This window comes from Orbicella faveolata, unplaced genomic scaffold (genome assembly GCF_042242905.1).
Source record: "Orbicella faveolata isolate gen_17 unplaced genomic scaffold, um_ofav_v1 contig_13, whole genome shotgun sequence".
NCBI classification, from domain to species: domain Eukaryota; kingdom Metazoa; phylum Cnidaria; class Anthozoa; order Scleractinia; family Merulinidae; genus Orbicella; species Orbicella faveolata.
In genome coordinates, this window is record NW_028301540.1 from 5,432,323 (window position 1) to 5,459,227 (window position 26,905).

General features: G+C 38.8%; 3 protein-coding genes and 1 long non-coding RNA gene across 5 annotated transcripts; 2 read left to right on the top strand and 2 right to left on the bottom strand.

Annotated features, from left to right (window-relative positions):
• Positions 1-19: 19 nt before the first annotated feature.
• Positions 20-6,102, top strand: LOC110046358 (coenzyme Q-binding protein COQ10 homolog B, mitochondrial-like). Its single transcript, XM_020752049.2, has 6 exons — positions 20-122; positions 232-423; positions 1,027-1,219; positions 3,228-3,329; positions 4,165-4,321; positions 4,806-6,102. Exons 1-6 carry the CDS (start codon positions 52-54, stop codon positions 4,814-4,816), a joined length of 726 nt encoding a protein of 241 aa, XP_020607708.2. The 5' UTR covers positions 20-51; the 3' UTR covers positions 4,817-6,102.
• LOC110046363 (uncharacterized) lies at positions 4,165-7,547 on the bottom strand. The gene is made up of 3 exons (XR_002296365.2): positions 7,481-7,547; positions 7,262-7,326; positions 4,165-4,376 (listed from the first exon to the last, which is right to left on the bottom strand). It is a non-coding gene; the product is annotated as an uncharacterized LOC110046363 (long non-coding RNA).
• Positions 7,135-12,295, top strand: LOC110046359 (leucine-rich repeat-containing protein 46-like). Of its 2 annotated transcripts, none has more exons than XM_089284239.1 (10): positions 7,135-7,232; positions 8,009-8,087; positions 8,253-8,361; positions 8,520-8,566; positions 8,703-8,812; positions 9,042-9,111; positions 9,514-9,603; positions 10,207-10,286; positions 10,443-10,501; positions 11,392-12,295. In XM_089284239.1, exons 1-10 carry the CDS (start codon positions 7,178-7,180, stop codon positions 11,485-11,487), a joined length of 795 nt encoding a protein of 264 aa, XP_089140365.1. In that variant the 5' UTR covers positions 7,135-7,177; the 3' UTR covers positions 11,488-12,295. The 2 variants fall into 2 exon arrangements, with proteins under 2 accessions (XP_089140365.1, XP_020607709.2); XM_020752050.2 differs by lacking the exon at positions 7,135-7,232 and adding an exon at positions 7,597-7,886.
• A 170-nt stretch (positions 12,296-12,465) lies between these two features.
• On the bottom strand, positions 12,466-25,704 carry LOC110046354 (uncharacterized). The gene is made up of 6 exons (XM_089284237.1): positions 25,530-25,704; positions 22,603-22,838; positions 17,143-17,304; positions 14,195-15,022; positions 13,585-13,686; positions 12,466-13,058 (listed from the first exon to the last, which is right to left on the bottom strand). The coding sequence occupies exons 2-6, from the start codon at positions 22,784-22,786 to the stop codon at positions 12,949-12,951; spliced, it is 1,386 nt and encodes a 461-aa protein (XP_089140363.1). The 5' UTR covers positions 22,787-22,838; positions 25,530-25,704; the 3' UTR covers positions 12,466-12,948.
• Between the last annotated feature and the right edge of the window lie 1,201 nt (positions 25,705-26,905).

Sequence of the window (26,905 nt, forward strand, 5' to 3'; positions counted from 1 at the left end):
TTACTTAGTAATCAAAATGACGAAATATCGATCAGTCATTATTTGTTCAAAATGGCGGCGGTCGGGATGCGAAGATCCTTGCCGCTGTTTCGACATCCTGGAGTTGTCTGGCAAGCAAACAGGTATTTGAAAATACTAGCTGTTAAAAGAAGCGAATGCCTTTAGGTTTCCAGTGATTATTCGTTCGATGCTTTCGTTTAAAACTCTGAGAATGTTTTTTTTTTTCCACAGGTCGTTGAGGCTGTGTTGTTGCCGGTTTTCGCCGGGTTTTGACGCAATATTGAGGGATAAAACCTACAGCTCTCGTGACACTAAATTCACTTACCTAAACCGAGAACCAAGAAGAACGTTAATAGGATCTTTTATTCCGAATCCACTCAGTGCTTCTCGGAGGAAAAAGTATTCCGAAAGGCGACTGCTTGGGTAAGGTCAGCTGTTTTGGTACAACTTTGTAGAGTACGCTTGTACTGTAGGCTTATAAAATTTACCAGTAATATGTGCCTTAGTAAACGTGGCTCATTTGACGTTGCTTAGAAGCCTTGACTAAAGCAATAAATAAGGCCCCTAGGCTGAAACCAGTATTTGTTATTATTTGACTAGTCTTGCTCTAGGCCAAGGTCACGCAAACACAAAAAGCAACTAATATATGTTGATATTCAAGTAAAAACATTTGTAAGCCTCAATCACGTCGCTCCTGGGGCCAGAACCGTTTTGTTTACCATGCCATTAATCATTGTAACACTTTACCGGGTGCAATTAGGAACAGTTCCAATATTTGTACTTTTTAAGGACACCTCAAGAGTAGTTTTTAGTAATTATTTTATTTTATAATTTAATGCATACATGTATGTAGATAATTGTGTAGAATAGCTAACGTTTTAAGTCTTGCAGAGCCCCTCTGAAAACCACATATGTGACGTGGGCTTCCTGTTAAAATATCTTTATTATTATTACTGTATACTTGGATTCATTCTCGTTATTTTTTCTTGTATAATTGGGCAAAAACTTTACTTTTTCTTTCCTCAGTTACTCAATGGAGGACATGTATGCAGTTGTGTCAGATGTTGAGGATTACAAACACTTTGTTCCTTGGTGTAGGGACTCTGCAATTTTGTCCAGGAAGCCAGGTTACCTGAAAGCAAAACTAGCTGTCGGCTTCCCACCTGTGGTGGAAAAGTATAATTCTGTTGTAACTATGGTTGCACCAAACTTAGTCAAGGTATTGGCCTTGTTTCTTATCCTAGAACCCAGGGTGCATACAGTGTGGGTTATGCCAAAGATTTTTGGCGTGGCCTTCCTTTAAAATTTTGCAGCGTGCCAGCATGCAATTGGAGTCATATAGCAGCATGCACATTTATATTTGCTGGTGGCGTATAAAATTTTGCAACGTACCAGCATGCAATTGGAGTATTTGGCATATAGCAGCGTTCACATTTATATTTGCTTGTGGCATATAAACGCTGAACTACGTAACTTAGGCAACTTGGCGGCGTTGACAAAACCTGGATCGGATCGGACCGGACCGGATCACGGATCGGATCACGGATCGGATCAAGGAAAAAAAATTCAAAATTCAAAATTCAAGATTCAAAATTCAAAATTTTGTTGAGCAAATTACACTAGAGTGACTACTGTGAGCAGAATGTTTTATTCAATTCAGGTGTGATATTCCTTTATTCTTTTATAATATCAAGCCAACTGGGAGCTGGTCACAGATGAATTTTTTTCAGGCTGTTGGGTTTTGATTGCGATGATCAATCATGTCTTCATATCTTTCTCCGCAGTTCAGATAAATAATATTTCGTATATTCGCTTGCATCAAAGGTAAACTGTCATAAAACGCGTCAGCATGGTAATAATAGGACGAACGTATGAATCGAAACACAAAAACTAAAAAACACTAATAATATTAAACACCTGATGATTTCAAACAATTTCCGTTTCTGAGACAAGTCTATACTTTTACAAGGTGTGAGTTTGGAATACGATATTTCGTACTGGAATAATACGAAACAGACCATTTGTATTTCAAGGAAATACAGCTGTTTTACAAAAAATTATAGGAATGACATCGATAGTGTGAACGATAACGCAACCCGAGAATAGACAACATTTTAGGAGTTACGTCACGATTTTTAAAGTCATTTTTAGGGTCGTAAAGAGTTGCCTTTATATGGAATAAAACCTTAAAATGATCGTGTTCTAGGATAGAAAGCACTTAAGAGGCAAGGACAAATCAAAACGGAATGAGGATCGTTAAGGATGGCAAAGATTAACGAGGACTGCAAATGACGAACTTGAAAAACTAGGCTAGTTTTTTCAAGATGTGCAAATCGTGACGTAGCTCCTTTAAAGCAAGTCATGTCCTTAAGCTTTCGTACGTAAGCTTTCTCATTAACTCTAATGCTAACTGTAGCGCTCACATCTGACATGAAAAAGTAGCCGAGAATTAGCTACTGATACTAACAACAATTTCAAAAATGAGAATGGGAGGTTCACGCAAGCTTCAAGCCAACTAACGTTCAAATATAACTACATCTGCCTGTTCATTACAATTTAAATTCGTCGTAAATCAGGCGCTTCTGTGGCTTTTTAACTGACCTCTTGTCATTCTCTGTAATTAACATGTCATTGTGTCAAATTCGGGATTCTTATTTTTATTTAACATATTTTAGTTTTCCACTTTTATTTTTTATTTATTATTATCTTATAAACGATTTCATTTTTTTTTGCTTTAAAACGTTTTTTTTTTTCTGTGATCCGATCCGTGATCCGATCCGTGATCCGGTCCGGTCCGATCCAGGGTTTTGTCGACGCCGGGCAACTTGGTGTGATTACAGTGGAGTTTTATCTTCTCTTTATTTTATCCCATATTGAATACTGTATCCTGCCCAATAATGGGTATCTTGTATGATCCCGTTGAGCCCAAAGTTTCCCAGTGAACTTAATATGAAGAAAATTGGGATTATCTGGGAAGAGCAGTATAGGACTTTGGCTGCTTGCCAGGCTCGTGGTACCCTTGGTGCAAGAGGGTTTTTTCTCATGGGGAAGCTGCTAACAGTGAGTGGCAAAGCCACGATTGTTGGGGTGGAATTTAAAAAGCTTTGGCGTATCTTCGGTGTGGAAGTCTTGCGGAATGCACCCTGGTCTAGAGTTTTTCCAAACCGCATATCTTACACAGAACTGTTTCTTCTTTATTTATGATACGTAATTTTTAATTATGACAGGCTGAATGCACAGATGGGGAGATGTTCAACTACATGAAGACTGTTTGGAAATTTAGTTCAGGTTTACCTGGAAACCCTAATACTTGCACACTGGATTTTTATGTAAGTTGTTTAGACTTGAAACATGTCTATGGGTTTTTGATGAAGAGTGAGGTCAAGATGGCTGGATATTGGTGAAGTTATTTTTTTGCATGTTTATGAACCGCGTGTTTATAGCCAAGGGAACCAAGGTCCATAAACACACATGAAAAGAGCGAGGCCAATATCCAGCCATCTTGACCAAACATTAGCTTGGTCAACAAAGGATTGATATAAGGAAAAAGAACACTACATTCTTGCAGGACACAACAGGTTATCTCAAGCGGGCAAGAAAGCATCATCAAGCCCGCTAGCCAATTACAGCACAGAATTTGGTTCATCTTGCCCACTCACTGAGCTAGTCATAAATTAGGATGTATGACATGATACATAATTCAATCATGTTAATTAACTAGAATAATATTGGACAAGACAAGAATGTTGTGATGCTAAACCTGGATTGCTCTTACATGGTTGCCACAGGTCAGAAAATGGTCTGGGAAAAAAATCATCAAGGTCAGGGAAAAGTCAAGGAATGTTATTTTGAGTCAGGGAAATTTGACATTTTGAAGAAAAAGCCAGAGAAATTTGAAATAATTTAACACAGCTTTAAAAATTGATTAAGTTCTTGAGCTCTTGTATTATAACTTAAGAGCGATTTTCACATGAGTGTTGAAAGTAATCAAACAATTACTTTGGTTTTGGTTTTAACTACGGCTCAAAATTGGCTGAGTGGTCTAACTGGTAAGTAACTGGTTTGGTTTTGGTTTGACGACACTCATCGAAAACCGCTCTATCATTAAGTTATTGAAGTCAACATGTTCAGCAACTAAAGATTGAAACTTTCATTTCCTTGCAGATAGAGTTTGAGTTTCGATCTGTTCTCCATTCTAAGCTCTCAACTGTCTTCTTTGATGAAGTGGTGAAAAAAATGGTAAAGGCATTTGAAAAGAGGTGTTACTATCTCTATGGGCCAGGCCATCTCCACACTGCTAAATCTAGAACAGTACCTGCAGGTATGAACTGTTAACTTTAAACTGCAATCTGTCATCCAAAATGTTGAGTGTGCTCCTGTTCAAAAATAACCACACCACTTGAGGTTAACTCAGTTTGTGTGGCGAAAAACGTGTTAACCCTTAGTTATGTTAGTCCATCACAAGTCCCCCCCCCCCCCCCCCCCTCTGCAATTTGGGAGCTCACCCTTAAAGTTCTATTGAATCCATTTAATATACACTTGGGTGGCAAGAGGTAAAGGGAGAGATACAGTAAGCATCTCGCCCAAGAACACAGCACAATGACCCTGGTTAACGTTTTAATGACAATTCTTGTTCTATGGTCTCACATGTTAACCAATAGGTCGCCCACCTCCCTTTCAAATTAACAGTAATGTACATATATATGTAGCACTTTGTATTAAAAAAGTGAAACATCTTATATTTTGATGCATTGCTTGCTGATTCAGTGATGAACCAGTAATGACTGTTACTTTGCTTGTTTTAGGGGCAAGATGACACAAGTAGAACATATTGCACAATCTCTGAATGATGTATGGATGCTAATGATGGGTGCCATCCTTTTAGTAATAATTTCACCACAGAATTATATTTATAAAATTATTTTACACATCAGGTGTTACAAGACAAATGCAACTCAGTATGTTTTAAACTATTTACTACTTTGTTGCTTCAATAGACTACAAAAAAGACAATATGAAGATTCTAAACAGGGTTTAAGAAAAGTATTGTTGGTTGAAGATACAATAATTTGTCGTTTAAATTTTCAGCAATTATGTAGTTACAGACCATCTGCATTCATTTATTTCCTCTCTTGATGCTAACAAGAATCAATTACCAGTATTATGAGTGATGATATCAAAAATTATTAGCCAAAAAGCTATAAATTATTATTTATAGCCTGATGTTAGAAGTGATTTTATTGTGTATTTTGCCTTATGACAGCTAGTATAAACCGGTTGCAAATTATTTTCAAGCTGAGGTGAAGCACCTTGTTTTCAGAATATGACTTTCTTTTTTTAACACTGTGATTAAGGTTTTATTGTTTTTGTTAACTTTCTGCAGTGAGAAATACATGACCTTTTTATTGTAACAATGGAATGCTGTTGTGTTTGAAAATTATTATGGGACTGAAGTGTTTTCTTTTTGGCCTAATATGGATTGCAATAAGGAAACATTGGCTAGCTAGTTTATACTCTCCATTCAATGAGTAGAAATGCACCATAATTAAATAATAATATTACTATCCCTGTGTAGCAGCCAGTTAGTGATTCAGGTATCATTTCGTCAATTTGTGATGAGACTTATGAAAATTATCAGTGAGTCAAATGAGCCACAAGTCAATGAGTCTTTTCCATTAGCTTACATATTGGGCTACCACTACTGCTGTTGTGAGCCAACCATAAAACAGCTATCCTGACCATTATTCGGGCTAACCTGAACACTGTTCAGGTTACTCTGAGTGCTATTAAGGTTAACTGGGACACTATTTGGACTAACTGGTGTTGTCAGTATTGAGGGCTGCTAACTGAGACGTTATTCGGACACTATTTAGGCTAACTGAAGTGCATTTTAAACAGTGACTCATGACTAATAAAGTATGGATTTTGTAGCTTTGTGCGACATGATTTAGAGGTTTATCATATCAACTGTGGGAATGAAGTGGGCTGGTTCCCATATTTTGTACAAAGAAAGCTAATATAACCATTTCAGAAGGCATGCATTATGAAGAATTTCTCATGCTGCATCTCTACTTTATGCAATAAATTGATTTTTTCCAACAACCTCTGTGATCTTGTAATGGCTGTTTATTGATATTGAGGGAGGTGATGAGGGGTACTGGCTCATCAAGGAGAATGTGCACATTGACTTGTAGTGTGCAGGCTCCCCTTGAATTCAGCACCCATGGTACTGCATGAAAGCCTCCACATAGCAATACTAGATTAATTGTTGTGAAAAGCCAAGGTAACCTTTTTGATACTAAATGAAGTGTGACTGTCTACTTGTTCCTGTGGGTTGAAAACTTCAATATCTAGGTCAGCTTATGTTTACTGAACATGCCTAGCTGAAAAAAAAAAAATTGGAATTTCTGAAGATTGCAAACTCTGTGAAATAAGAATTCTAGAATATTTGAATTCATGGAACATTAACCAGAGTTATTTGAGTGTAGTGAAGAGCTTTCTATTATTTGTATCTCCTACAATCTGTTGGTAAATATTCCCATACAAAGTCTTACAATTTTGCCATGATGCTATTATGCAAGGTGATGTCACTCACAGCCCGAGCTTGGGCTTCCTGTGGTGGGATTGGTGCGACCTGTTTTGCCAATTGATAGCTAGCACCCGGTGGGGCGACTCCCATATGGAATGGACGGGGATGCTTGTCGTCTTGCTTCATCATCATTAAACCCTTTCGCTCCTAGTGGAGCATACGTCCACGGAAACCATTGCTCGCCATCTTGGTAAATTTCGGATTTTGGTCTCGCTTAGGGTGTTCTGGCCAAAATGTCATTAGTTTTAGCCGTCAAGGTCTCGTGAAGGGTTGCACGTGAAGAAATAACAAAACAGAAAGAATTTTGATTCTTTATATTTACTCAATTCATATAAACAAATTCGCCATCATGAAAAGTCACTGTACCTTTTATTTGTCTGTTTTATAAACTGGTCTCTTTTAGGGGTCTGCATAAGCTTCGGCCATGCCCAGATTGGTCTCTTTTAGGGGCTAAATTCAAAATTTCCGACGAGCATCCCCGTCTGCTCCATATGGGAGTCCACCCCCCCACCCCCCGGCAGCTAGCAATTGATGTACGGCTTTTGTGTGATTATCAATTGATCATCGATTGATCGATTGTTTTTTCCGATGAACAATTTCCACCTATTGGACACCCTGGGATCAAGTGGAACGGAACTTCCCGGTAAGAAATTTTAGAAAATTTGGGTATACCTCATGAGGTTTTCGTCTTTTCAGGAAATTCTGGAAACAGCTGTCCAATTCGCCACTGGAAATTTCTAGGAATACAAAACAGAAATTTTTGGTCAGGTACAGTGGAAAGCGTCCACTGAAAGCTCAAGACATGCCCCTGGTATAACCTGAAACTTTCAAAATCTTCGGAACATCTTCTGATATGGGTCAATGATTTTGAGTTCAACGACTTCAACCTACCCCCGTAGTCTCCCTTGCAGCCCCCTCGCAGCCGTTTTTAGTGTCGTCACGCAATGCTCCTAAACGACTATGGAGACCCAGGAGCTGTTAGTCGGGACGATGCGATATTTTCGGGCGAGCAATATTATGGGGCGAAAGTTACTTCAAGAGCGAAAGAGCCCGGGCTCTTCCGCTCTTGAAGTAATATCGCATCGTCCCGAGTAGCAGCCCATGGGTCTCCCAGGATGAACCTTCCCTCGCTTGGCGGGAAAAATTGTCAACTTCGAAGGAAAGATATTAGGCACGGTTACAAAGTAAACTGAAAAACAAGATGGCGGACGAACTCTGAACTTTCTGTACTGTTATTTTTCCTTGACATGCAACAACTATGCGACACAACAAATGGCGAGTACCAGTGAAAAAGATCGTAAGTTTTTTTATGGCGATTTAAGGCTGTTTCTTTACTATGTGAAGGGAGTTGAGGGATATAAGCTTCCTGATAAGGTTTTTAACACGATCGACAGAACTGCTTTGTTTTATTTGTTGCAGGAAAATGTCAGAAAATTTCTGTGTCCTTAATTGCTAAACGAAATATTTTAAAGAAAAACGAGAGATCTGCAGATGAAACGTAAGTAAGGGTTTGTTTGGTTTGTCATATTTCCAGGGATTGATATAAAAAGATAATTTTTTAAGCGCTTATAATTAAAGTTTATTAAAAAAAAAATGGATTTAGTCTGTTTGCACTCTATCTTTACTACTATTTGTTTTGTTATAGTGTTGTTTTATTATTCAGGGCTGCTGAATTGCTAAAGTTAAGTCACGTCCGTCTGGACCGTGAGCAGATAAGTGAAATTGACAACTTGGATTGCCTTGGACCTGTCACTAACCTATATTTACAAAAAGTGAGTCATATTGTACAATAATTTAATAACTTAGTCATTCGTTTTATGACCAAGGTCAAGAAAATTAAAATATATGTATGAAATTTATATTACGATTTATTTGATTATTTATAATATTTATAAATATATTTATTTTAATTTATTTGTAATTATGACAGAATGAAATTAGAAGAATTGAAAATCTTGACGTTCTTCCTAAACTGAGGTAAGATTTGGTTCTGACACTATTAGTCAGGTTCAATACTTACATTGAAATTTGTCAAAAAATATTGTTTACTGAATTACTAATAACTTTACTCTTTTATAGTGTAGTTATTAAATTCTACTTTTTCCATCTATAGATTCCTGACATTAGCTGAAAACAAAATAATCAAGGTGGAAAACCTGAAGATACTTACTAATTTACAGTTCTTGGATCTCTCAGATAATCAGATTGAAACTTTTGAAGCAGGTTTGAAACTCTCTCTAATGATTTCTTTTTTTGAGAAACAGTTTTATTACTCTTTTAAATTTTTCAGTTTTTAGTCTTGTAAATAGCATTTTAAATCTTAAGCGAATATTATGATATAATACACACTGTATGTTATTCACTTTTTGTCAGCAAAGTAAAAGCAAAGTAAGTCACAGATTCAACTTTAATTTTAACTTGCAATCATTTCTTTCTTTCTTGTTCTCATCAGGGAAATTCCCAGTAAGTCTAATTATCTTACTGTTGAAAGGAAATCCCTGCTCTCAACATGAGGACTATAAGTAAGTTTACCTCCAATATTAATTAGTTAAATAACCAATCAAAAAATAGTCATCTATTAATTAATTAATGATAACAATAATAATAGGACTGAGTGGCGTGGACAGTTGCTTTGAGTGTGATTTGACCAAGGAACTCAAGGAAAGGAATTTAATATTCAAATAATATTATATTCTGTCCAAGAAAGAGTGGGTGTAATATGAGATGCTGTCCAATTACAGGCATGGTGTGGACAGTGTCCAATTGCGATTACAATTTAAGCTAAAATCACACCTTTTTAAAGCCAATCAGATTTGTGAATTTTGTTATAGTTTTGATTAGTTAATTATTAGACTAATTGCATCAGTGAGCTACATGTAGTGTAACATAATTTCTTTTGCATTTACAATTTCTTTACAATGCAGAAAAAAATTGCTTGAGGCCCTTCCCACTTTACACCGGCTTGATGGGGAAGAAATAACAAGACAGGATAGACTGGAAGCAGGGTGTGCTGTGTAAGTGAGATCCAAGTTGCAATGATTGTCATCGTCTTTCATGATGACATTGTATGAATGCCAAAACCAGGTCTATGTCTTGCCTCTAATATATTAGAGAGCTTAAGCAAACCATGATGACAATGGCAACAAGAACGTCACCTAACAAAATGTATAATGACCGAAACAATGGCTGTGCACGTGCATTATAAATCTTAGTTTGTACACTCTGCACAGTCCTCTGCAAACCAACATTGTGAAATGACCAAGTTCTGCATATTTTGAAGAATGTAAGCCATGACAACTAATTTTCTGTTCTTTCCTCTGGTATTGTTCACTGGTATTAAATCTTTAGTTTGAGTAGGGTCTTAGAATGCCGAATGTACTGAACAGATCTAGATAATTGCAAAATTCAAAGGTCAAATATAATATCCTCTTTTGGGTGTAGTTTCTAGTGTCGTCGTTGTCATTGCTTAAGTTTGTTATCACTACTAATAGAAAGTACCATAATGATTCTATTTACCACGCACCTTCCAATGAATGCAAAAAAGGAACAGTTACCAGGGAAACTTTGTACTTGGTTAAGTATAACAATGATGGAAATGGTGTCTTCAAATAATTTAGCAGTGAAAGTGAGTCAGATGAGGAAAGTGACAATGCAGAAGAAGATGAAACAGAACTTGAAAGTGGAGAACATAAACAAGGTAACATACACAATCTGTTACTACAGGTTGTGAGATCCCAAATGTTGATAACTATGTACTAGCTATTTTGACTCTGTTTGGAACTTAAAACATGTCCATTGGTAAATATAGCAGTGGAAAATTGTCATTAGATGTAAGCAATATTACTTTTCTCAGGTTCTCTACAGCAACACTTTAATGACATGCTGGTGCGAGCAAAAATAAGGACGATCAAGGTAAGTTATATTGCTTGCTGTGTAATATTTCTATTACATCTGCAGAGTATCTCCTCTGCTTTTGGAGTTGTCAGAGAAAAAAAAATCTTGACTCAGTTTTAAAAATAATTATCTATAGCCTATTACACTGATAGCCATTTAGTTAATCCAGTGTCAACGCAGTTTCATACAATGTCAACAAAATAGCCCCAGCTGATGACTTTTGACAATTTCTTGTGGTCATCTCCTTGGCAATACATGTACTTAATTCATTTTAGACTTTAAAATTTTTGTTATTGATTGATTTTGAGAGCACCCAATATCAGCAAACAACCCCTAGAATGCATTTGTGATTGCCGACTTGCATAAGCAGAACATTGGAACGGTGTGGATTGTCTATTTTCAACTCTGGAGTAAACACTACTTGCCAAAAAGTTTGGACAATTTATTTTGGACATTTAATTTTCAACACTTTTTTAATTCTTTTTGGACAATTTTGGACACTTTGCCAAAACTTGACTTTGGTAAATTTATGCCTACAAAACTCACATTAGACTAAATCAACATCAAAAGATGTAGTTTTACTGCATGAACCCTCAAGATTTTAAGGATACACCGACGAGAAAATAACTCAATATTGTTGTCAAGCTGTTACGTATGTCAATCAGTGTCTTGCTAGGTTTTGCTCCATAAAGCTTGGCAGAAAGGAAACTAAAAACTTTGGAGGTACTGCAAAGTTTTGTACTGTACAGTAAATATTTCAGAAGGTTAAAAATTTCAGACAGTTTCATTTTCAGACACGTTTTTATGTCCAAAAATTAAAATTGTCCGAAATTTTTTTGCAAGTAATGTAAGGAGAAAATAGATGTTGATATTATTGAACAACCTCATGTCACTTTTTTTTTCCACAGGAAGAAAAAGAGCATGAGAAGAGAATGGAACAGTTGGCCAGCATTCGAGATCTCCAGTCACAAAGGACCTCAAGCAGAGCATCATCTAGGCGTTAACAAATTTTTAACTAAGGGAATGAGTCTTTTTTATTTCTGCCACACCATCAAGAATAACGAGCTCAAAAGTCTGGAGTAGCACCATGAAACTTGCTAGTGGGTTTGTGTTGAGTTGGAGTGGCATGAGTGTGATAACAGTTTAAAGTCTCAAATTTTGAAATCTTCAGTTTCAAATGAGAAGTCAAAAGATAATTTGAATGTATAGAGAGTTTTAATTACTATTAGTATAACTCTACTAGCGTTCTATCACGAATGCTGTTCTCTGATTGGCTATGCTACTCACTATCTATTCTGTGATAGATAGTGAGTAGCATAGCAGTGTAACTGACTTGGGCTGTGCCCTCGTCAACTATCACACAATAGAAATCTTGAGCTCATAATCTAATTGTTAATAGCGTTATTGATCTATGAGTGTTCAAGGTTGTTGAAAGAGCTAACGCCCACATTAAAATGCAGAAACTTGCTCACTTGATGTTGTGCACCACATTGGAAAAAAGGGGGAATTTTTGGTCAAAATACAAGGGGTGTTGATTTGTGGTTTTTCTCCACTGATGAGTTTCCCTGTGAAAGGCCCATTTATATTTATTTCTCTTGCCATGGCCAAACTATCTAAAAACCAAAGTCTGTGTTGTCCACTTGCTTGTCGCCATTTTTGGTGAACAAAGGATCTAGGGTTTCAGAAAAAATGGTGAATGAAACACAGGTCTCAAAAACTGTGTTCGCCACACTTGAGAAGGAACTTCCACATCAAATTCTTATTTTATTTACAAAGAAGGGACACTGAATAAAAAGGCATTACTCCACTGTATATAGTGCTGTCAATATTATTATTAAGGATAAATTATACAGAAATATATGTCTACTCCAAAGAAATAATAAGATTAAAATTTATTTTGTTATGTTTTTTTCTTTCTCCAAGACAGTGTCTTTTATTTCTAAAATGATAATTAAACATTCAATAATAATGACAACAAAAAATGTCATTAACTACTGCAAAAATGCATGTTTTATTAATTATTATTAGTTATTGAAATAATCGACACTATTGCTTCAACCACAAAATTAATATGGCACAAGTTTCATACTGCAATACATGTAACACTTTCCTCGTTTCTACCACTTCTAACAAGGAAATCTAACTAAAAGGTGCTACACCCTCTTCATATACAGCAAAGAAAAAATACAAAACATTAATTTCATTTTCACAAGTGTGATTGGTCTATAGATGTGTATTCCATACTCTATTGATAACAGATTGTCAATAACTGTTGAAAAATGTCGATAAACCTGTCCAACCTTGCCAAGCCATAAGGTTTAAGAAGTGACGACTATGAAACAAGTCTTTAGTATAAAGACCACCAAATACTGTCCACAAATCTGGATCAATGTTATTAATAATTATTATCATAAAAAATTGGTCCTCCTAGAATTGCTATGAAACTTTGACAAATGCCTCATGCCTTATCTCCTTGGAGGAGGTGGTGGTGGAGGTGGAGCGCCTCTTGATGGAGGAGGTGGAGGTGGGTTAGCTCTCACCCCACTTGGAGGATTTCCAGAAGACTTTGCACCACCTGAAAATAAAGATGGCACTTGAACCACGCTTCAAAACACTTTTTTTTTTCTGGACACACTGTAACACAAGTCTTCTTTGCATGCTCTACAGGAAAATAGCTTTCATATGTGGAATTTAATAAGGTTTAAGACATGAATCACAAAATCATTTGGATCGCTTTGCTTGTTCAAAGTATTTGTCGTAAACCCTCGATCCAGAACAGTTTTGTCCAGCGTACTATTAATGAGTAATGGCAAATTGGATGGACAACCTGACACAATGCTGGGGGTTAACTTGCAATAAACTAGGGCATAGCAATACTCATAGACACCTTGCACCACAGGAAATGGGAGATACATTAAGTTTCAGCTTGGTGGGCTACTTTCAGTAGAGGCAGAGACTTCGTCCACTTAAATATTTTGGGGTCTTGCTTTGGTTTACATGTGAACACTGGAAGACTGCACTTAGTTATTTCTAGTACACCATGACCATTTCTTGACAAGGATTAGTTCTGATCTTTTTCGTGCAACTTTCATAAAACTTACCACTCTTCTTTGGATTTTTACTTGGATATGTTTTTGCCGTTTCTACATAAGGCTCTGGTGGAGGTAGATCTGAACTAAATGAAAATCTTGCTTCAAAGTCCTCTGTAAACAGAAAAGGAACGTAATCAAAAATTGAAAGTCAAATAGATAGCCTCGGCTGTCATTAAGTTTTGAGTCACATATTGCCTTGGTCCTCACACCTGTAACAAACTTGTTACTTTGGGGATGAATTGTGCCAAGAACAGGCAAGTTCACCTGTAACATCAAGGGCTCGTCAAGAATACTCAGCCGTAACGGGTGTTACAGGTTACGGCCGTTAATGACAGTCCTGATAGCAGAAGAGCTTCCTGTGCTCAACCCATTTCTTCTTTGGCAGGAGCCCCCCACAACAACCCCCTTCACTATCTCATTTCTTGAACGTTATGTAGTTCATATAAATATTATCTTATCAGTCAAGTGCCAGAGCCATCATCTGGAATATTGGCCTGAGGTCTTGAGAGTATGGACCTAGTGCAGTGAGGTCTACACAATAAAGACCACAGGCCGATATTCTCCCAGGATGATGCCTTTATCCCAGTAACTGAAAGCGAAGCATCATTAATTATGTTACCTTCAAATACGCTTGTCATTGCCTCTGGGGGAGGAGGTGGAAGTGAATTTCTAGTTGGTCCGTTCATCATGTTATTTGATCTACTGGATGATGCAGGTGGTGGTGGAGGCGGAAGCCCTGATCTCTTAGTCTCCATTGTACCTCTAGACGGAGGTGGAGGAGGCGGTCCTAGCCCTCCTACTGGAGAGGGAGGCAAAGGAGCTGATCCTCGACTTGGCGGTAGTCCAGAACTCCCCTTCTGGGGAATTTTATTGGGAGGTGGTGGTGGAGGCGCTTGTGATGGTGGCCTTGACGATGGTGGTGGAGGTGCCCTACTTGGAGGTGGAGGTGGTGGGCCACCCCTTGACGGAGGAGGTGGTGGTGGACCTCCTCTTGGGGTAGGAGGTTGTGAAGAAGCCACATTTGGATTACTTCTCATAGGCGGTGGAGGTGGAGGTGCAGTTGTTCTTGGAGTTGAAGATGGTGGTGGTGGTGGAGGCCCCCCTCCTCGTCCAGGGGGTGGAGGTGGAGGACCTTGCCTCATTGGTGCTGACGGTCTTTGTCCACCCCCTGGTAGTGGAGCTGGTGGTCTTTGTCCACCCCCTGATGGTGGCGCTGGTAAAGGTCTTGAGCCAGTTCCTGATGGAGGTGGTGGAAGAGGCCTAGAGTTGTCAGATGATGATGGCTTCATAGATGGGGGCGGTGGCGGAGGAGCAAAGCCTGGAGCTTTACCCGGTGGAGGAGGGAGTGGTCTTGAATTACCGCCTGGAGCAGGAGGCAATGATGAACTGGAATTGTTTGGTGAAGGTGGTTTGAAGCCTGGTGGTTTCATAGCTGGTCCTTTGGCTCCTAAATACAACACAAAACAGGTTACTGGTTGAGTGAAATGCAGGAATCAGCAACTCACACCACCAGCCAAAATGTTCACATGTTCAAGAATTGTCTTCTAGTAGGTTTGAAACTAATTTAACATGTAACACAAGAATGCACAGAGTTCCAGTAAGGAATAACGAGGAGGAGGAAGAATTCAGTTCACCACAGATTTAAATTTACAATTTATTAATTTTACCCTCGGCAGAGTTATTGCTTAAGTGTCATTGTCTGAGAAAGTGTTCCAGGGGCCAAAAGTTGTGGTCAACCGATTTGGCTGAAACTTGGCACAGAAGTTGGGTGCAATGAGATATTTCAAAAGCCAATTTGGCTCACTTCCCTGACTTTTAGTTTTGGAGTTTAAGGGGGTCTCATTTTTTGCCCTTTTGAGCACCAAAAACCCAGCCTTCCAGGGGACATTTTGAAAGTGCCATAAAACACAATTGGTAAATTGTGCTTCCAACTGAATTTGACCATGAACTCTACTATAATAGAGCTTTCATTTCATAAATGTAACTTTGTCCTTGAGGTATTGGACAAAGAGGAGCCTGGAACTAGAGTTTGGCAAAAATTGATGTCAAAATTACAACCCAAAATTGCCATTTTTCAAAAAATCAGTGTATCTACCTGCCTTGCATAACTTCCGTAACTGTATACCATTATTTACTTTAGTGACCCAGTTGTCAAAATCAGTCGAGAAAAATTTGGCTTATCAAAGTTTGTTGAATTTTTGCCACAAACACTCCATGCTCCTCTAAAGGCATTCAAAATGGAATTTTGAGCATAATTCATGCCATAAGCAAACCAAACTGTTGACATGAAGCCCTTATTCTATATTTGGTGAGTGAAAATGAATTGTTAAAGCCAAATCAGTTTCATTGTTCAGAAATACTGTGATTCTTACCTTACAATTGCTCTTAAAAGGCCTTTGATTAGCACGACAAACACCCTGATTTAGCAAAACAAGGGTTAAAGTTTTCTTTCAAAACTTAGTACCCATCAAACAGCACAGATGATGAAGGCCTTACAGGGCTCGAAATTAACTTTTTCATTCAGGAGCCAGCTGGCGACTAACGGAAAAATTTTGCTCGCCAGATCGTAAATTTTGGTCGCCAACTTAATTTATATATAACTTAAACAAGAACACGATTTTATACATTACTTTGCATGCAAGAAAAGTCACAATTGAAGAGCGAAAACAATTAGAAACAACACGAGTAACACTTAGTTAAAAAGCTACCGTTGTTCTCAGTTGATATGTCTCTGGTTCTAAGGTGATGGTTGTCTCCACAGTCATTTTAAATGAAGCGAAGCATAAAACGTTTTAAGTCCGTGGTTTTCATTGTGAGACAAACGCGGGTCCTTGCGTATTTTCCCTTTGCTACTTCTTCGAAATGCTGTTCTTTATTTTTGACTTGCTTTCCTCGATGCCTGGAATTAGGTTAGTTCCTAGGATATCCTTCAGCAGTTTGGTGAAATCCACTTTCCCTACATCAACAACTGATGAAGGATTCAAAGTTTGGATTAATCTTTTGGCTGAATCTTCATTCCCAGCATGTAAAAACTCACGTAATGAATTTTCCAAATTCATCTGGAAGCACAATTTACCAATTGTGTTTTATGGCACTTTCAAAATGTCCCCTGGAAGGCTGGGTTTTTGGTGCTCAAAAGGCAAAAAATGAGACCCCCCTGAAACTCCAAAACTAAAAGTCAGAGAAGTGAGCCAAATTGGCTTTTGAAATATCTCATTGCACCCAACTTCTGTGCCAAGTTTCAGCCAAATCGGTTGGCCACAACTTTTGGCCCCTGGAACACTTTCTCAGACAATGACACTTAAGTGCTTGTGGGGCTGAGCAAACAACTGAAACAAATCATTCAAATTGAACATAACATGGTTGAGAATCCAAACTTATTAAAGAATGCCTCATGTAGTTTCCTCCAAAAGTGCGATATAAAAAAAGTCAGCAGACAGACAAAAGAGTGTGAACATTTAAAGTCAACAAAGTTCTAAATGTATGGTATTTAGTGAAAAAAATTTTTGGTAAGGCTAGATGCACATTCAATAAAAATGCTGCTTCTAATATTGAATTCCTTCATACCTCCTGTTCCAGGTTTTCCTCTTTCTCCAGCCGATTTTAATTTTGGGATTCCTCCTGCAAAAAGTCCACCAAGTCCCATAGGAGATGCTCCCATACCACCGCCGCCGCCGCTGCCGCCACCACCTCCTATATTTCCACCACTACTACTTGGGCTTGGTTTATCTTGAAGACAAATTTTACCAGATATAATTGTTAGCAGCTTTTGTCTAGTGAAACAGCTTGTGTTCTTCCATAAAAGGCCATAAATATTTTTTGTGTTTGTAAACTTATGATTTTCAAAGACATGCAGTGGAACCCTGCCTTACAGTCACCTTGTTAATACACTCACCTCATTATTACAGCCACTTTTTCTTTGTCCCGGCAAAATGCTCATACATTTTCTTAAATCATGAAAACCCTGTTATGCAGCCACCTCTTTAAATACAGCCAACGGCCACATTCTGAAATCCCAACCTGTGTAACCTTTTATAACTTTACCCTGTTAATACAGCCACTTAAACCACTTATTATAAGCAACATTTTTAAAAAACGTATCTGCATTCCGGATGCTTATTAGTAAAGAGCAGTTGTTTAGATAATTGTGATATATATCCGTTAAGACGTCATTTAGTTTAGACCAGTCATGAGGTTTGACCCAAGCTCATTAATACGGCCACCCTGTTGATATGACCAAATTTTTATGGCCAATTGGTGATCGTATTAACAGGGTTCCACTGTTAGTAATTACATAATATTTGTGCGAAAAGTAAACTAATTTATACCAATGGTAGAGGTGCGAAATTGAATAAATTAAGATTAAGATAGCTGTTCAATGTTCATGTTCATTCCAATGAGGTGTCAAACACTGGTAATGAGTTCAGTGTCTGTTCAAAGCCTAAACAAATACTTTTGCGCGAATGGAGTCTGACTGTGTGTTAAGGCTCGGTTTCTTCTTGCGAATCCACAACATTTCGTGGATCAAGCAATCGAACTTTCCGTGACATTTCTTTAGGATCTTAAAGTTGTTAGTCAGGTCACCAACTGTATCAACTCGGTGTTCATTTTGAAGGTGTTTTCCGATGGCGGTAAATCGGTGTTCCTCAATGCGCTTGTAAAGATGACGGCTAGTGTAACCGACGTATTCTGCATCACACAGATCACATATATAGTTATAAACAACGCACTGTTGATTGATCAAAGGTGGTTTTGGCTCTTGTACTTTGCGATCATCGCCAATTTTACGGCTTCTGAACACCGGCTGTAGTTTGTGATCAAGTTTATTACTCAAGTCCGAGAGATGTTTCTTTACTATGTCCGCTGATTTCTGGTCTTTAAAAGGCAGGACAATGCGGTAGATATTCTCTGTTGGAGGCGTCGATCTTGTGTCTGGTGACATCACTGAATTAACGAAACGGGTGATGGTGGAGTTCACAAGAGAATCTGAGTACTTGAGGTCAGAAAAGATCAGTTTAAGGCGTTCGCATTCTGTTGAGAATAGTTCCCATGTTGAGGACAAGCAGTAAGCACGGTTTAACATGGTTTTAACTAAAGATCTTTTATAGCGGTTGTCGACATGACTTTGGTGGTGTAAGAGGAGACCAGTGTTTGTGGGTTTACGGTAAACACTTGTTACCAGCTTGCAGCCCTTCTTGCATATTTCAATGCCGACAAATGGTAGCTTACCGTTAGATGCGATCTCCATGGTGAAGGATATGGATGGATGACAGTTGTTCAAAGTCTTCAGAAAGGCTTCTGCGGTTGGTATGTCTTTCATTGTGGCTAGTGTATCATCCACGTAGTGTCTGTAGAAGTCTGGCAACTTGTTCTCGTTTTGTAGCTTTTCCTCGATAGAACAAAGAAAAGTATTGGCCATTAGGGGACCCAAGGGAGAGCCCATCGCTACTCCATCAATTTGTTGGTAGAGTTGACCGTTAAATTGAAATAGCTGGTCCTTTGTTGCTACTGACAACAGTTCAATTAGATCAGCTTTGCTGATGTTTAGATGGTGTGTTTTGTTGAACCAGTTGTCAACAAAAGCTCTATCAGCAAGGATCTCGATGGTTTCTTGTAGTGGGACGTTCGTAAATAGCGAAGAGACATCATAAGATACTAGGATGTCAGATTCGTCGAGGCTCAGATTGCGAATCTCATCAGCGAAGGAAAATGTGTCAGATATTGTGTAGCTGTTGATCGACAGGGGCTTCAGTTTATCGTCGAGCCATCTCGCGAGGGCGAAGTTGTAAGTACTTGTGGCGGATAGAATGGGCCTCATCCCTCGCGAGATGGCTCGACGATAAACTGAAGCCCCTGTCGATCAACAGCTACACAATATCTGACACATTTTCCTTCGCTGATGAGATTCGCAATCTGAGCCTCGACGAATCTGACATCCTAGTATCTTATGATGTCTCTTCGCTATTTACGAACGTCCCACTACAAGAAACCATCGAGATCCTTGCTGATAGAGCTTTTGTTGACAACTGGTTCAACAAAACACACCATCTAAACATCAGCAAAGCTGATCTAATTGAACTGTTGTCAGTAGCAACAAAGGACCAGCTATTTCAATTTAACGGTCAACTCTACCAACAAATTGATGGAGTAGCGATGGGCTCTCCCTTGGGTCCCCTAATGGCCAATACTTTTCTTTGTTCTATCGAGGAAAAGCTACAAAACGAGAACAAGTTGCCAGACTTCTACAGACGCTACGTGGATGATACACTAGCCACAATGAAAGACATACCAACCGCAGAAGCCTTTCTGAAGACTTTGAACAACTGTCATCCATCCATATCCTTCACCATGGAGATCGCATCTAACGGTAAGCTACCATTTGTCGGCATTGAAATATGCAAGAAGGGCTGCAAGCTGGTAACAAGTGTTTACCGTAAACCCACAAACACTGGTCTCCTCTTACACCACCAAAGTCATGTCGACAACCGCTATAAAAGATCTTTAGTTAAAACCATGTTAAACCGTGCTTACCGCTTGTCCTCAACATGGGAACTATTCTCAACAGAATGCGAACGCCTTAAACTGATCTTTTCTGACCTCAAGTACTCAGATTCTCTTGTGAACTCCACCATCACCCGTTTCGTTAATTCAGTGATGTCACCAGACACAAGATCGACGCCTCCAACAGAGAATATCTACCGCATTGTCCTGCCTTTTAAAGACCAGAAATCAGCGGACATAGTAAAGAAACATCTCTCGGACTTGAGTAATAAACTTGATCACAAACTACAGCCAGTGTTCAGAAGCCGTAAAATTGGCGATGATCTCAAAGTACAAGAGCCAAAACCACCTTTGATCAATCAACAGTGCGTTGTTTATAACTATATATGTGATCTGTGTGATGCAGAATACGTCGGTTACACTAGCCGTCATCTTTACAAGCGCATTGAGGAACACCGATTTACCACCATCAGAAAACACCTTCAAAATGAACACCGAGTTGATACAGTTGGTGACCTGACTAACAACTTTAAGATCCTAAAGAAATGTCACGGAAAGTTCGATTGCTTGATCCACGAAATGTTGTGGATTCGCAAGAAGAAACCGAGCCTTAACACACAGTCAGACTCCATTCGCGCAAAAGTATTTGTTTAGGCTTTGAACAGATACTGAACTCATTACCAGTGTTTGACACCTCATTGGAATGAACATGAACATTGAACAGCTATCTTAATCTTAATTTATTCAATTTCGCACCTCTACCATTGGTATAAATTAGTTTACTTTTCGCACAAATATTTTTTAACTTGAAAATGGTGCCAGGATGACACCGAAACGTCGTTGCTCAGTTTTTTCGCTAATCTTTATTGTTAACTGTATTTCCAAATTTAATCTTATAAGTAATTACATAAAAATCAAAATTGTGTCTTAAATTAATGCCTCAATATTTGTTATACCGTAAAATCCCACATTAAAGCCCTGGTCTTACATAACTTCATAAGGGGTTTTGGGTGTGCTTATAAATGGGGGGTTTATATCCGGGGCGGGGGGGGGGGGGGAGGGGGGCATATAAGTGGAATACAAAATATGTTTCAGAATGACGAGATCTGAGAAACGAATCAAAGCTAATGTACCATTACATTTAGAGCTATTACATTTATAATACATTTATAAAACGCAAAAGGAACCCACTTATACATTAGTTGGGCTTATATCCGCAACAATTGGTGCAATTAGACGAATTCGGCATCTCACTCCATTTAATGTTTTAATTAAAGTTTGTAATAGCCTTGTTCAACCACATTTTGATTATTGCAATGTAGTGTGGGGTAACTGTAACAAGGGCCTTTCTGAAAAACTGTAAAGGATTCAAAGTCGCGCAGCTCACACCCTAATGTCTTTGAGCTATGACAGTAATTTGGATGATTTGTTCCCGGCACTAGGGTGGCGAAGACTTTACTATCAAAGATTGGAATGGAAGTCTATCCTAATGTATCAAACATTGAATGGTATGACACCTGATTATCTGAGATCAAGATTCGTATATCATGATAATGTAAATGCTTATCGTTTAAGGAATACCAAAAACAAATTAGTTCTTCCACAACCTCAAACTGATTATCTTAAGAGGAGTTTTTCGTACAGTGGAGCTCAGTTATGGAACAACTTACCCATAGACCTAAGACAACCATCTTCACTGACCAATTTCAAATCTAAATTAAGTCACCACAGTTTAAAGTAATATCTTAATTTTAAGTAAATTTTCAGACACAGCCTCCATGAAAAGCAGTTTTTTTAAAAATTTTTATTGTGAGTAGGCAGATAGGTAGATAGTCCAGTAACTTTGTTGACTGATGGACAAACCGTGTATAAATAAAGTCATCTTATCTTATCTTATCTTATCTAATAATCTCTTTGTTCGCAAATAGAAGGGCTTATATCCCAGAGGGGGGTGGGGACTTTACGTGGGATTTTACGGTATATGACTTTCATAACCATACAGACTGACATTAGATAATTGAAACTACAGTTCAACCCTGTGTTAAGCTAGAACATCCCTTTGATACAGGCACTTTATGAAATCATTGACATGTGGGTGTCCATCCACTTTAATTATAAAATGGAACAGTATGCTTGGTACCACTGATTCCATTGACTAGCCTGACTATCCGATGACTATCTGATACCAGCACTGTCAATTCCATCAGCGTTTCAGCAGTGAAATTGTCAAAATATTGTTCTGCCCTGTGTTTTGGCAGGCTTTGGTGCAGTGATTTGATTATCCCAGTTAGGCGGGTTACCCGACTCTGCAGCTTTCACCACCAAAGCAGGTTAACCCACCTTGGTGGGGTACCCCATCTAACATGTGAACATGATCAAGAAAAAAAGAGAGATTGTATGGATATATTGGTTACCCCACCAAGGCGGGGGACCTCACCTGCCTGAGGTCCCCCACTTTCATGTGAACAGGCCCTTAATCCCTGACTGGGATCATTGACTGTTTCAACCTAAACGTCTACGACTTACTTCCTCCTACCACTGGGGCACTGCGGTCATTGGTCACTGTCTTCTTAAGCTTGGCTCCTCCATGTATCTGGCTGAGCAGGGCCCCCCTGTCTGATGGTTTACCAGAGGACTTTGGTGGTGGACCAGAGGCCTTGTGTGCAGGGGGAGGTGGTGGCCCAGGTGGTGGAGGAGGGGGAGGAGGCATATTTTTGTTCTATGATTGCTTGACTCCCCCTGTCACTAATATTGTGTTTCACCTACATAGAACAAAAGAATATGAGTTTTAGTTAAAAGATTGCAGGAAAAAAGCATCTGCAATGATAAATTAAAGCTAGTAAGAGTGGAATTAGAGCTTTGGCATTTGCTAGTCTAATAAAGGAGACCTTCAGAAGTACAGCATTTGAACTGCAAAGTAACAAAGGAAAATCATCCCAGCTCATGAACAGGGCATGAACAGGACATGAACAGAAAATAGCTGTTATAGCTTGGGGCCCAAGCGCCTACTACAGGGTGAACCTGCTCCTTTGAGCCATGATGCAGCCCAACTGACCCAATTCTAAAGAAAATGTAACAGTGAATTAAAGTTTGAGGTGCCCCCATAACAAGCATTGGCCCTTGTTCCACTTCTGACGTCATCTCCTTTGACCAAAATTGGGATCACTTATACTTCTGCCGGAAGAATTTAAGATCTTTCCAATGATACACAGATCAGAGTGATTGGGTCAATTGAGTGTGAAGTATGCATGAAAATGTTTAGAAATTGAAGCAAAAAACTTGGAACAAAATTTCCCTCAACTACACTTGGCTACTCCATGGTAAGAATTCCCGTCTTGATGATGCTTTTGCGGGAATATTTCAACTGGAAGTAAGCCCAGTAGAAGGTCAACAACTGCAGCAAAAAGATAAGAAAAGGAGAAAAAGCAAAAACAAAAAAAACAAAAACAAACATGCAAAGCCTAAAGACAAAGGTTACTTTCTTGCCCAAAAAATATCTCAAAATTTTCCTTTGTGAGCATGCCCCGAGCAAAAATGTCATAAAACGTGAGGCTAGTAGAAAGAAAGGCACACTGTCATGTTGCAAATGCATTTTTTGGAAGATTGGAGCTAATTTAGCTGACATCCTAATCCATGTATGTCCAAAAATGCATTTTTGCCAAAATCTGCAGGCACCAATGGGTTAACTGATGCAGGAAGTGTTGTCAGCCCTGCACTCACTTTATTACACACAATTTAACATTCACTAACAGTTTGTGTAACTTAAGTTAGTCTAACTTAAGACTTCCCAGTCAAATCAAGCTCATAAAAGATGGTTTACACGTGATATGTCTGGATGGTGATGAATTGAAAATATCACCTTTTTGGTCGCAACTCAGTCTAAGTGCTTTTTTCTCTCCAATTATACAGGCAATATAAAAATTCAAAGGAATGTTGGTTTTTTTTTTCTGCTCCTCTCTCTGATCTCCCTTTTTGTACTCATTACTTGGAGTAATTTTCAGGCTAAGGAGTCAGAAAATTAAGGTCTTTAGCTCAACTGGTGCACAAGAACAGACTCTTCAGTCTGTAACACCATTTTCATAGTTCCAGTCACATGGACAAAACACGTACACTGTAATGTTTCAAACAATCACTTGCAGCATTGCTCTTGCAGATGACCAGTTTGTACATGACAGAATCACCTATAAGCATAACTAAGCCAGCCCTGTTAAGTATTTAATTGATTTATCAAACACAAAATTATGGCGTCAACCATGTGTTACCTCAAGCAACAACAGTACCATAAACTGATATCACATTATAATTTAGAGTCCAAGTACAATTTTGACATGAAATTTATCCCCAGTTACTAAACTTGACAGGCAGCTCCACTGGAAAATAAATTTCAACCAATTATTCAAATAAGTTCAAGTTAATAATTAGCATACTTGCAACACAATAGCACAATTACTGATGTACATTACAAAGCTAATAGGTAAAGAACTGAACTTCCTTAATTGCTTGGAAATACAATGTATTATGACTTTGTCGTAAATTTGTTTCAAAAAAAGTACAAGTCGACAAAAATCGAGCTGCTTTGAGGACATTTAGACGTAACATTTCGAACAGTTTACACTGAACAATACAAAAGAGCTCGTATTTACAAGTTTCGCCTTCTACCATATCCGAAGACTTAAAAAGTGAGATAATTGCCCATCTGTATCAGAATCACAACCTCTTAGAAATTCAAGGGACAACTTCTCAACGTATTGCGTTGGACGTATTCTCGCTGGCAATATCGAGCGCTGAATAGGTGATACGACACGATTACTTCCGCTATAACTGAGGTTTCGCTCTCCCATTATACGAAAACACTGTTTATGGGCACTTTAACTCTTGACATTCTCTCTCTTTCGCAAGCAAGGATATAGCAAGTGAATGATGAAGCTTAACATCTACGAGTAAAATATTAATACTCGACAGAAACGCGCCTGTTTAAACACAGCATTCGTCAGACAAATTTGAAGTCAACTATTTCCTGGATATGGCTCACGTCTTTACGCGATCAAGTCTTGGCATGTGACTTTTTACGTCTTAAAATATTACCCACATGATACTCGGAGAGGGTAATAAGGTCGTAAAGCCAAACTAACAGTTGCAAATATCCTATAAGTTAAGTTGTAGGGCCTAGGAATATATTACATAGTCAATCTTGTTACATGCTGAGTTGAGTACTTATACCGCAATCACTGCATTCTGTGCAACTTTTATATGTGGCAAACTTTCATCGTGACACATCCGCGACCTGTGTTCGACCAGTGAACAGTCCAGCATAAGGCTAAAATTTTAAATGATTGTACGTGACAAAAAGGAGTCCCAAAATGTACAAGTAGTTCAAATCGGTGCTTTCCGAAACGTCCAAGGGTTAGGGTGGTTTCGCGCCTCGGAAAACCTACTTCTCGTTCATGCCTCACCTTCTCAGTCAACCTCTATGATCTAGAGTGTCCATACTTTCCTAGGATATTCCTCAAATGTTATTAGGAAATCAAAGATCTCCGAGAGTTCCAAAAATATGAACGGTTGCCGGTTAACCAAAATGGCCGTAGAAATAGTAAGCTTGACTCATGTCGTCACCACCCCTGATTATGACGTATTTCCTCAGATCCAGTCCCGCGAAGGTTAGTCCAGCGGACGCGGTGATGATGAAATTTAGACCTCAGGACAAAAATACATGTAGCGCTTCCTGTGGTTTTCATTACCTTAGATGGAATAATTTTTTATAAGTATGATTCAACCCTGCAGTCACTATATAGACCCAGATTCAGAGAAAAGTGGAAGGCAATCCCATACAAAGTGATGTTTGTGCTTGCAGTCCCAAACCGAAACGAACAAAATCAGACAAGTAGTTTTGTTTTACATAATTATAGTTCATACGTCGTTTATACGACGCTTGTTTACTGACCTACAGACCAGTCTTGCTGTCTATTTCCTGCTCCAGGTCTGTAAAACAGAGAAAATCTCTCGCGAGGGTCAAGTGCCGCCGGGTCAGAACCCTGGTGGGGGATCCCATAGAAAAAGGACGGGGGGTGCTCGTTGTACCGTTTAGGGGTTAATGAGGCGGTTTTGGTACCTCTTGGGGTGCTCAACCTAAAAAGGTCCACAGCGGGAGTTTTTGCAGTACCTTTTAGGGTACTGAGCCGAAAAAAATATGACATGAGATTATGATTTGTTTTAAAATTGGTACCTCTTAGCTTAGGGGTGACAAACATTTCAAGCCATGCCCACAAAACAGGATCTTGGTACCTCTTATGGGTTTTTTTCAAAATTTCCCACGAGCACCCCCGTCCTTTTGATATGGAAGTCCCCCGGGGTCAGAACCCAAGGAGGGAGGCACTCCTAGAAAAATTGGCTGGTGTGCGGCCTGCTTCCAAAAACCCTTACCCTATTTATGACCAAAATCTGCGATTTTCCCTACCCTATTTATGACCTAACCAAACATTTATGACCGTTTGAGCTGACATATGCACAGTTGCCCTACACATAATTTATGAAGGGCCTTTGTCAATGGTCTTATCATAACCTGCGAACAGGCTCACGGCACGGTTGGGTTTAGTGCGAGCTAGCTGAGTGTGGTCTAAGACGAGCCGGGTAAGCCGAGAGCAATCTGGCTATTTCACGCTAAACGGCTCGCTTCAGTCGCCAAATTTTTTTCCACTCTCGCTGGGAGCCTGTTCGCTGGCTAGTCTTATCAGTAAAGATGAAAAAGTAGCTTCTTCTAAAAAAACATGCTCAATTCAAGACTAGAGTATAAAAACCATACCCTATTTGTGACCAACATGGCCAAAAAAAG